This window comes from Erpetoichthys calabaricus, chromosome 18 (assembly GCF_900747795.2).
Source record: "Erpetoichthys calabaricus chromosome 18, fErpCal1.3, whole genome shotgun sequence".
Classification (NCBI taxonomy): Eukaryota; Metazoa; Chordata; class Cladistia; order Polypteriformes; family Polypteridae; genus Erpetoichthys; species Erpetoichthys calabaricus.
In genome coordinates, this window is record NC_041411.2 from 20,046,266 (window position 1) to 20,058,643 (window position 12,378).

The following is a 12,378-nucleotide window of genomic DNA, read 5'->3' on the forward strand; positions in this document are numbered from 1 at the left end:
CTGAACCTTTTGCTGTACATAGCTTTAGATCCATCATTCAGTTTTCTGATGACACCAACATCATAGATCTGATCTTCAAACACAACGAAAAAGAAAACATTTGCCTTTTCCCAGACAGGTGCTAGTAAAATAATCGCACCTTCTCAGCAAAACCGAGAAGCTCCACTGTAGGAAGCATTAAGCAGATCAAACGCCAAATGTGGAGATGGTCAGGCACAAAAAAGAGAAAAAAAGTTTCTTTCCTTTTCATTACAATCTTAGCTTTCTCATTTTAAACTTCAGTTACGTTTTTTACTTAATATGGTGAACTTACATAGACTTCACTTCAGTACATTTAGTGCAGGTTGAAACTGTTTGCTCTCCATCCCTTTACAACTTTAAGGCAGATCATCATGAACTAGTCTCTATTCAGAATTACAAGAAATAATTCGACTGCATTACTGTACTTGGAATCTTCATCATCACCGAAGACGTGAAGTGGCCACAGTACGTCTTGGACTTTGTCATGCAAGCTCACGATCTCCTTTGCTTTCTCAGATGTTGGTGGAATGCCACATGTCTTGATCTGTGGTGACCAACTTGTACAGGTGCATACTGAAGTCCACACTCACTGGCCACATACACTTTTGGTACGGCACCTGTTCAACTCATTTTCAGCAAAATACCACAAAGAAGCTGAAGCAAAGATGAAAGTAGCATCGAATATCTGTGGTACGCAGCTGCCATCTGACCAGGACACATACAGTGTAGCCCACGCTGGATTAGAAAGACACACTGTGCTGTATTATGAAATTCCCTAGCAATGCTGCAGTCAGTTGTCTCCCTAAACCATTCTAGCAAGTGGTGCCGCACGACCGACACACTGGGACAGTTCTTATCCACAGGTCACAATTCTGCTCTATTCGAATTCTTTATAAACACTGCACTGAACACACGGCACTGTGTTCAGTGTGTTGGTGGCGCTTGACTACCGTCATTCATTTGTCAGAGTGGTGCAAGGAAACACTCGACAATAAATGTGAACGCAAACTTGAATTGCTTTAGCTGATATCGTTAAATTAGCATGGGATAAGATTGGTTACATTTGAACGCAGTTACAACCCCAAATCATAACGGATGTGCAGGATTTATTCACTCTCTCTTTTAATGATTCTCAACAATTTTTCATTTAAAGTATTTTTGGTTTTACAATCTTATTAAAGAAGAAAAGGTCTAACATGTCGCAATTCTGGCAGTTATATAAAAAAAGACAGAATTCCGATCCAGTTTGAAGACTTTTGAAACCAACTCTACATCAAGTGTTCAATGAGTCAAAATGTCCAGACACACATTACAGATATAGTACATTTCTTTAAACTGTGGATTGGCACTCCAGCCACTGTAAACAAAAAAAACCTGACACTTCAGTGTGGTGCTGAGGTGTCACCCGTAGCACGGCAGCCCTCGGATCTCAATCAAATGCAATTCATTCACACTCTACTCAGATTCCATGTTCAGCTGAAAAACAGCATCAACATAAAGAGCTTTATTGGACTTTAATTTGGCGAGATTTCTCCTTTAATGAGTAATAAATGTCTGTTGATACTTCAGTGAAATCCTAGGTTCAAATCATCCTTTACTATCTAAACGAAGCCTTGTTAGCTGTGCGCTGTTCTTCTGCCCGTCGTTTCTCTGTGTGTTACTGTAGCGACTCGTCCGGTCGGAACTCAGACATGAACGGTTTCACTGTTTCATGAAAAGTCGGACTTTTTATCTCGACGGACTAAATAATGTTTTCCGCCTCATTTGTGTCTTATTGCTGTTCCATTTGAGCGTTTATTTGAAGTTATTTTTTTCTCAAACTTTATTTTTGACTTCGATTTTTTTGGTTAAAGACGTTCCGCACTGTGACAAAATGGGGAAGAGACAACATCAGAAAGACAAAATGTGAGTTCTGCTCGGGTTGCACTCGGAGGAAGCAAGAATTTGCCTGAACTGCCCTAAACTTGTAAATTGCTGTCTATATGGGGTTTTTGGTTGTTAAATGTAATTCTCGTATGTCTCGATGATGCCCGGCTGTTGTAATTTCTGCAGTAATATGCACATTGGGCTCGTCTTTTTGTGGTGTATTTAATTTGCTGGTTATGGCGATTTGGTTTGAGAAGTGCGTGAAACGATAAAGCGGCAGCTGTGGTTTGAATCGGATAAACAAATCAGACACTTTAACTTAAGACTGACATACATGGCAGCCTATTAAAAGTTTAACCTGCTCGGAGCTGCCGACTGTCTTTAGTTTAACTCTTGAAGGAGAATATTTCTGTTTACTGTAACTGACAATGGCTTAAATTGTCCTTTTCAAGGTACATCACCTGCTCCGAGTACACGGATTACTATGGAGGCAAGAGAGCAGGTAAGGATATGAAACGTAACATTTGTCGTGTGTGTGTGTGTGTGTATGTATATATATATATATATAATATATACACACACAGTATATATCACTGCCAAAGAAATGCATTCTTTTGTTTCAGCACTATGGCTTGGAAGTTAACACTCTAGCCATAAGGGTAGGAAAGTCCTTAAATGATTCCAGGTATATAACCGTGAATTGAGCCTAAACCTGAGGGCTCTTTAGTTACCTGATGTAACATGAGTGGGGTGGGGCTAAAATGAGCTAGAGATGCTGCACTGGATAATGTTACATTTGAAATTCTCTAGGCTGCCTGACCTTCATTTCTTAACAGTTTATCAGGTTAGTTTGATTTGTGAGCAGCTAATCAAGGTTTGGGAGGTGAAGAACACAGCCAAAGTGTTGTCAAAATGTTTCTAAAGACACTAAGTGCCTAATAGCAAGTGAGAAAGCAACATGTTTTATATAAAGCATCATGCACAGCACAGTTCTTTTCAACATGGAATAGAATTTGAAGCTGAATGTGGGATGTACCTGTACATCATGCCAAAAACACTTAAAAAAAAATAGTGAGAGGTGTGTGTCATGAAACCGAGAAAGAGAGAGCGCGACTGCTGCTTCTGCTAAGAAGTACCCTTACAGTTAAAAGCTTGATCAGCCACGGTAGTCAAGCCAACTGTTGATGATTATTTTGTAATCCAAAAACAGTGAGTTGTATTTGTGTTACTTATCAGGAAGAACAAGCAGCAGTGAGTTGCCCTGAATGAGTTTCTAACGAGAGATGGTCGGGCATGAAAAGAGTTACAAATCGAATTTGAAAGCAAAGTGGGTGTACTGAACCACAGATAGATTCATAACGTCCAAAATGAATACTGTTCAAAACTTAATTTTATCTTCCTAGTAGTGTTTTACAAAAGACAAGTCAATGTTGAACATATATGGACAGAAATCTGGAGTAAATGTAGCACTGCATTCCATACAAGGACCCTTATACCAATGGTCAGGCATGATTAAGAATGCCTTGCTGCACAGTATCTAGGCAGCATGTGATATAGGATTCATACTGTATATTCTGCTCTGTACTTGGAGGATTTTTCATGAGAATGGTGGTCTGAATTGAAGCAGTTCTGTTAGAGGGAGGGCTCCATGCTCATAAGTTTCTGTTCAACTAGAGGAATGCATAGCCGCCTACTATAGTCTATGGGGAAAAGATGCCCTACAAGAGAAATTGCATTTACATTATAGTGTGTACTGCATTGATATAAAATGAACAAAGGAAAAAAAAATCAAAGAAAGATATAGAATATGGGTACTTGATGAAAACTGGAACAGTGGTGAGTTTAATTTAACCCATTTGTTTTTCCATCCTGCCAACCCTTTTTAGGTCTGTGGTATTTGCTGCTATCCATAAAGTGTTAGTAGCTTTCGACCAAGCCTGGAACAGGCAGCATTCAGTCCCAGGGCACACTCCCTAAAGTCAGGCCAAATTAAAATTGGTTATTAAGTTAACATGCATCTATTTTGTGAGTGTCTTGAGTAAGCCCATGTAGGTACAGAGAGAGAGAGCATGTAGCCAGCCCAGGCACTCATGATTAATTATTGTGTTTGGCTGATCATTTACATCTACAGTATATACAGTACATAATGCTTCACTTCAATAGTGACATATGTTTTTACTGTGACTCAGTGATTTTAGTTTTTACATAATCTCAACTGTTTTTGATAAAAAAAAACCCCCAGATTTCCCTTTTTTTTTTTTTTTTTTTTTTTTTTTTTAGTGATTCCTCAGAACAACTTCAGACGTTTACCCTTCGACCATTGCAGGTAAGAAGATAAAAATGGAAAGGAGATGTACAAAGTGATTTTTCCCTTTGCCAAGGGGCAGAGTATATTTATCAAACATTTACCACCAAGGCAAAATAACTATGCACATTAAGTTGATTTTGGTACTATATTTTATTTATATTTATTTATATATGTATTTCTGGGATATAAAGAAATACCACACACTGTAGTCCATTCATCCATTGTATAGATGCATAGATAATAGATCCATGAATCTATTTTATTGCAGGCTTGTGGTGAGCTTGAGCCTGTCATGTCACCATTGGATGCAAGACTGTAACAAACACTAGGCTGGATGCCAGTTCATTGCAGAACACAGTTATTCTCATGCCAACTCTCTGTCATGCTAGGCCAATTTAGAGTCCTCACTTGATGTAATATGCAAGTCTTTGGGGTATGAAAGAATGTCAGAACACCTCTGGAAAACCCACATCTGCGTGGGGGAAACCTGCATTTTCCATACAGACATTGAATGGGCCAGGTGTCAAACTCAGTTTCACTGAATTAAGAGATAATAGTGTTAAACTGTGCTTTGTCATTCTCTCATGTCACTAACTGCCCATCATAGGCCATTATAGAACCTAGTTTTTAGATAAATGTCCTTTGATGTGATTTAAAGTTGTCCTCTTGAAGAATTTTCATGTATGTTAGCTCCAGAATACCTCAAATAAGCCATTCATAAAGCACAACACCAGATGTGAGTATGTGAATTAGTAGCATTCATTTACTATACTGATTCTTTTCCTTCCCATGGCTTGCATGGCTTAATTTAATTACTGATTGCTAGATTCTGTACACCACAAATTCAAGAAGGGCAAGCTTAACGTGGATTTATTCAGTGATTGTTTTTGAAAAGGTGAACAGTCCAACAAAATAGACACCGCTGTGTCGACATATGTAATTAGCAAGATTTTCCTATCTCGTCTGCATGTTTTTATTAAAATTACTTTTTTTTTTTTTTTTTTTTTTTAAGCTGTTGTGGATTAAAAAAAATACATGTACTTGGAAAAAAATGTAATGGTAGATAAAGGCATTTTTATAAAGATTTTAGTCTAAATTTAGAGACTAAATACAGAAATGCTGAAACAGGTAGTTTAAGGCAATTCATTTTCAAAACAATTAGCATGTGATTATGAGAGTAGTTTCAACGAAAAATTACTAGTATGGACTTTACCCCCACATTAAATTATGTTATGATATGGAGAAATGAACAGATGACTTCAGTTGTAATTTGGTTTTCCCATAACAGGCAGGATCCTAACTCCCAGCTGTACTTTGTGAAACGCTGAAGAGCAGCACTCCTCTCATAAACCTTCTGTAGTATTACATTGGGCTTTATTATACAAGTGCTGATGAAAGAAGACCATGCTTGTTGTTAGAAGATCTAAGCAATACATTTCTGAGTCTTGCTTTATCAAGTACACCATCACAGTGAGCAGCAGACAATCTGAGCAGTTTTTGGTGTAATGCAGAGGTCAACTCACAATGTAACACCAGTGCAAACTTCATAAAGCAAGAGTCAAATTAAATTGGTGTCCTTTTACCATAACCCTGGAGTGCTGTCCTTCCTAAGGTAGGAATGTCCTCATATAGAGCGAGAGTGAGAGAGATGCAGATACTGTATATATACACATGCTGAATTATATACATTATTCTTCATGCAAGTTGTTTTTGTAATTTAGAATTATTTTCTTTTTCTGGATAAAATTAACATAAACACACCAAAATCTTTATTATTGTGTTACTGGCATGCTTGTGAAAAATTAGAAGCAGATATATGGTATACTGTATGTATTTCAATACTGGGCTTCTTAAAGTTTTTGCATTTTATGTCTAATTCACTATTAATAAGACTATTTTGTCCTATATCACCAAATGGTTCAATAAGTATGAACCATACCATACTATTCTCAAACCTGCTTAATCCAATTCAGGTTCTAGGGAGCTGGAGGCTGTCCTGGCAGCACTGGGCACAGTCAAGAAAATCTCTTAAAAGGGCATCAATAAGTATGTGCAGCTGATTATGTTTTTTTAGTCCTATCAATTATAATTAAAACTGAGCAGGCAGCACCATCTTGTGTCAAATGGTGTGGATTTTGTTTAGCACAAACATTTGGACACTTTCATACTGAGAAAGATGATGGGTAAAAATTATGGTTACTTCATTATTCTAGTAATGGAGGTTGTTTTTGTGTATGATTGAAACTGAAGAGTTAAAAAAAAATGTGTTTGTTTTTTAATAGTTTATCTCTGCAGCCATTCCAGTATCCAATGTGCACTCCTGAAGGAGTTCTCTTTGATCTCCTGTGAGTATTTTTTTATTTATTTATTTTTTATTTAGACTTGGCAGACATCTTTGCACCCTTGACTGCAAGTGGAGAGCGAGAGAGCACACTCCGGTTTTAAATTTCCATACCTAAAAATAAGCAGCATAACATTTATGATATGAAAATAATTTGTCTTGACATGGGATCAGTAAAGTATTAACAGTGATGATTAAACTGTAGGTCTTAAGATGTTTGTGAGTTACTGTATATGCAGCAACTTTATATTTGTAGATCGTGCCTAGATCATCCATTACATTGTATTTGTAGAAAAACTAATGCAATCTGAACTTTTTATTTTTAAATAATGGTGTGTTCTTGTTTTTTTTTTTTTTTTTTAGGAGTATTGTTCCTTGGGTAGAGAAATTTGGGACTAACCCAATCACAGGCGAGGTACAAATTACTTTAAGCTATCTTGAAATCACAGTACTGAGTATTATGAAAAAACTTGTTTTATGTTTTCCTTGTCCTCTCATTGGTAGAATGATAAATTAATAATGTTTGTGTGTGCTTAAACATATACTAGGGTAAATTAAAAAGTAAAGGCAATTTGAAAATTACGCTGTAACCGCAGCAGGTAATAGCTAAACCAATACTACACATTCACAATGACTTATGAACACACACAGTGCAGCACTCTGCCGTTAGTCTAGTTGTAGCCAAGGTCAATTGAACATGGATGCATCGCTGTTGGATTGATTATGCCATTGTTGAACAATATGCTGTAGTGTGGTTTCTTCGAGCACAGGGAGGGAAACTTGTTGACATTCTCCAAATAATGTTGGATTGTGCAGATCAGTAAGCTGTTTTTGTACCCATCTTACACAAACTTTACTATAGCCCAAGTCATCATACACCAAGGCATGTGCAGATCCATAGTTGATATTTAAATGTGAAGCAACAGCAAATAACGAAATCAGGCTGTCTTCTCTGATGATGGCATTCGCCTTCTTAATGTAGGCTTGTGTGCACGATGTTAATGGTCGACCAGATCGAGCTTCATCAGTTACACTTGCTCTTCACACTCTAAACCTTTCTGCCCATTCATAAACTTTGCTTTGAGTCATGCTGTTTTCACTTCTTACGGAGCCAATATTCTTTGGTGAATTTCAGCAGGTTTCACTCCCTCTGCCCAAACATATCTCACTAAGGAGATAATTGTACAACAAAGGTCCAATCCTGCATTGGAGCGTCCATTTTCATTTGACCTTGGCTAAGCCATCCGATTGTATTGTATTGCACCATCTTCTTCCCACTGTTTTCAAAATGATTTTACTTTTTGATTTACCCTCATACTAAGCTATGTTACTTTCAAGTGTTGTACTTAACACTACATTTGAATTGTGGTATAATAGCTTAATTGGTTTTCTGCACAAGTATATCATTTATGATGTTAGCACTGTATCATCATATTACAATATCAGTCTTCTACTAGCATAGGTATCCAGGGCACCATCTAAATTTGGGAGCAAAACATAGCCTGTGGTGTTTTCCTGTACAAATGAGGAGATGGGTGCAACTGTGTGGATTTGTGTACCAGTCAAACTTGCAATCAACTTTATGGTGTATACTAGACTACATGTCATACCACTTAAGTAGCTGAGAGATACAGGTCACTTCACAGTTTTTTGCAGCATTTTACAATGACCTGTCTCGGATATGAATTACATTAAAATAGTTGCATGCAGACATTCCACAACCTCTGTGTTTCAGATCTGAACACCTTTTAAAGAACTCTATAGACTAAAAATGGGCTCTTAAGAAGGACATACAAAACAGAGGCTACCTGGTGTAATTTCTGCAAAATATGTTCACTTAAATATATTAAAAGTAAATATTGGGTCTTGTGAACCTGGTGAAGCATGCTGGTATAAAACTTGATAGCAATTATCCTGATAAGACTGATTTATGGCACCTACCTACTTTGTCACTATGGAAGCCTTACATCAGAGTACAGCCTACTAAATTACATCTGCAAGGCCTTGTTGGTTAGGCTTTATGTCCCGCTGTGCATTTCTTATAAAATAACTCATTGTTACTTGTTAGGTCCCACCTAAAAATTGCCTCATTTAGTTTAGTAATGACTACGAAGGTGTACTTGGAAAGAAATGTTGTTTTATACATCTATATATGAACACCCCTTTGGTTATTGTTAAAAGTAAAAACAAGTGCTTTTTTGTTGAGCAGAATTACTCCCATGGGAGAAAAATCCTCAGCCCAGCAATATTTTGTGGTGTCCCTGAACTGACCACAGGAGGGCGCAAGAGCTCCAGTACTAAAGTCCAGATTGTGAAATACAAAGCTATGTTGTGTAAAGTTCATTATCTGATAGACTGCAAACTAAGCCATATGGCTCCTGATGGATTAGGCATTAAGTATTTATCAGTAAAGGGTTTTTCTCCTTATACCAATACCTATGAAGAGTGTTGATTGGATGAAGTGTCTATAAATCTTTAATAAAAGAAAAAAAAACATATAGTGAACATTCCAAGACTACCAATTACTTTATCAAATCAGTTATTGGAAGTGATTGAGGAATGAACGGCATGCGATGAGAAGAAATGTTGCATGGTGTTAGATTGCACCTATTCTAAATGACATGTAACCTTAGTGCTGCTGTCAACCTTATAGGTTTAACTGCATTTAAAAAAGTAGGCAAGATGCTTTAGTGGCAAGAGTGTTGAACTGTAAACCTGAGAGTCACTGGTCTTCAGACATGCCAAGTAGCACACAGTAGTGCTGCTGCTGCAGAAAAAGGATAAAATAACACTAGTCCTCATCCTCCAGCAATTATAATAATGAGATAAAAGCTTGAAAGTGTTGGTGATTAATATTGTAGCAGATGATTTTCTGTCCTGCCATTAAGCACCAGATAAGTTAGTATAAAACAGTGCAGTGTCACAGACAGAAGCTACATTTGTGTGTGGCTAAGCAGATTAGGGATTTAATTAAGTCTTAGGCTAGCCACATTTCCATTCTGTGCCATGGTTCATGCAAAACACTAATAGACTTTGATTCAAGCCATTGAATCTTTGCAAACCATTCATGTCGTATTAGTGTCTGTGAATGGTCTAAGATAGCGCACTAGTGGAGTCAGTCAGACAAACTTTCATAAATATTTTTACACCACAAGCCTACAGTTGTGTGGTAACAGCTTGTCTCACTGAAATGTGAAGCTATTTCAATTAATTTTCAAATTTAAGAAAGATCAAAATGCATGAATAAAGTTGTCAGAAGAGAAAGAAAGTGGCAGTAGTGATGTTATTCATACCTGTAACGTGAAGCTTCTTTAGACCTAGATGTGTGCTCCCCAGTCTTTATTCAGTTTGGACACCCTGGATTGTGTTTGAATAAGACTTTGTGTTGTATTCTATGCATTAACTTTGTGCAATTTGCTCAGGTCATTTGCAGTATTTTTTCTTTGTAATTTACAAATGTTTTTTTGTCTATAAATACTAATAGATTAAAATTATTGCCTAAAGTGTATGATTTTAAAGTCAACCACAAGTGAACAAGTCTTCTTATTACATTGGCTGTTTTTTCTCCTGTTTTTTTTTTGTTTTTTGCAATGGTTACTCTTACTTTGTATATCTGATATTGTGTATAAATACTTATTTCTATTTTTTCTTTAAACTCTGCCCTTTGCTGCTGTCCATGTCTGTGCACATTCTTCTGGCAGAACAAGTCTGGACTAGTTGACTTTATTCTTTGTTTCTGACGCTCAATTTCAGTTTGCTCCCTAGACTGCAATGTAAATAAGATCCATCATGCTGTCTGTCTGTCTCTTTCAGCCCACCCATCAGTTTTATTATGACAACAGACTACTGGATGTAAGCTAGCTATAGTATAATTAGAATCCTCCGTTTTTCCACTTAGGTCATAGTGCTTTAAGACCTTGAATGGTAGTTGCATTTTTGTCTTTGTCTTTTTATATCCTTGTAGGAAATGACTATTTAAATAAAGTTAGTAGTAACTATCAGCGGCCTCTCACTGGAACGTTGCAGTTTTGGTGATCAGCTTATTTTACAAATAAATTGATTCTACCAGTTAGCAGTAATGCAAGAGGAATTCAGAATTTTTTAAAATCTCACTTAAAATGAATGCATGCTGTACAAACAGGAATCAAACTCTAATGATTTAGGAAAGAAAATTAAATGCTGCCATTTACAAATTAAGTTGCCAGCTTTTGCAAGGTGTAATGGAAAAGTGGTGGCTCTGAGGCTAAGGATCTGCGCTGGTATCCAAAAGGTTGCCGGTTCGAATCCCTGTCACTGCCAAAAGAGATCCTACTCTGCTGGGCCCTTGAGCTAGGCCCTTAACCTGTAATTGCTCCAGGGGCGCTGTACAATGGCTGACCCTGTGCTCTGACCCCAAGGGGTATGCGAAAACTAACAAATTCCTAATACAAGAAATTGTATAAGGCGAAATAAAGAACAAAAAAAAAAAAAAAAAAAAAAAAAAAAGGCATTTTTGGGATAGATATTAAAAATAAGCAAAGTTGAAAACTGGCTGCCACTCTTTATTTGAGAGAGAACTGGTGAAAAGTTTGAACTTAAAGCTCCTCTTACGTTAGTGCTGCCCTAGTTACTTCAGGACACACAATCTCAGTTATGTCAGGGTCAGATGTAAGGCATAAATGAATAAACAAATCCTAGTTTCGTTTCTTTCTTTTTTTTTTAGGAGGACCTGGGGTAGGCTACCCTGTCTAAAATAATTTGTGTTCCTAACGAGAAGAAAAATGGCAATACCTAGTTGTCATTAGTAACGTTTGGTAATTGTGAACCCTAAAAACAGTAATGCTAAGTCTGTTTTATTCATTGATTTATGAGTTTTTGGTACATACTGTATTATAGATTTCCCACAATTCTTTAATGTACACTGGTAGATTACCTAATTTGCTCAGGGTCACACCATGAGTCAGCACTGAGAACTGAACTCTACCTTTTATTTTATTATGTAAACTCTGGGACATTAAGGCATACTGCTTGATTGTATTTTTGTTACTTTCATTTTCTACTTCTTACAGCTACTGATAAAGTGATGAAATTCTGTTTTCATCCATCCATTATCCAACCCGCTATATCCTAACTACAGGGTCACAGGGGTCTGCTGGAGCCAATCCCAGCCAGCACAGGGCGCAAGGCAGGAAACAAACCCCGGACAGGGTGCCAGCCCACCGCAGGGCACACACACACACACACACCATGCTCACACTGTGGACAATTTAGAATCGCCAATGCACCTAACCTGCATCTCTTTGGACTGTGGGAGGAAACCCACGCAGACACGGGGAGAACATGCAAATTCCACGCAGGGAGGACCTGTGAAGCAAACCTGGGTCTCCTAACTGCGAGGCAGCAGCGCTACCCACTGCGCCACCATTCTGTTTTCATTTCATTTTTAATTCACAAAATGGTAACTACTTAGATTATGTAAAGGTTAAAATAAATAATTGCCAGTGCAAGTGAATTATATATACCTTCTGTCCTAAGATGTATCACTTGTACTAATTGTCATATACTTGGTATAAGATGAGAATTGGAGCTTAGGAGCTGCAGGACTTTAAGCACTTAAGTTTGTCTCAAATGTTATGCTGCATGTTGCCTTGAGCTTGCTGTAATAGTCTGTACCTACCTGTTGTTGCTGTTGCATCAATCTTTAAAAGAAACACCATGAAACAAGTGCCCAGTGATATTCAGTTCTTATTTCAAGCAAATTTGTAATTGTGGCCAGATATATGATTATAATTGAACCTTTAATAATTATGTAAGTAGGCGTTAGTATTATAAAAATTGACACACATGCTGAAAGACAGCAGAC

The 12,378-nt window shown here is 37.3% G+C and overlaps 2 protein-coding genes across 2 annotated transcripts in view; one reads left to right on the forward strand and one right to left on the reverse strand.

Moving 5' to 3' along the window:
- ypel1 (yippee-like 1) overlaps positions 1-12,378 on the reverse strand; it is a 1,016,165-nt gene that overhangs the window by 840,944 nt on the left and 162,843 nt on the right. The gene's annotated exons all lie outside the window — the stretch shown is intronic.
- Positions 1,727-12,378, forward strand: part of ppil2 (peptidylprolyl isomerase (cyclophilin)-like 2) — a 77,898-nt gene continuing 67,246 nt past the window's right edge. Inside the window, exons 1-5 of the mRNA XM_028824093.2 lie at positions 1,727-1,926; positions 2,340-2,389; positions 4,168-4,213; positions 6,478-6,540; positions 6,900-6,951. Of these exons, the coding sequence (XP_028679926.2) occupies positions 1,733-1,926; positions 2,340-2,389; positions 4,168-4,213; positions 6,478-6,540; positions 6,900-6,951 (405 nt within the window). The 5' untranslated portion in view covers positions 1,727-1,732. The remainder of the gene's footprint in view (positions 1,927-2,339; positions 2,390-4,167; positions 4,214-6,477; positions 6,541-6,899; positions 6,952-12,378) is intronic.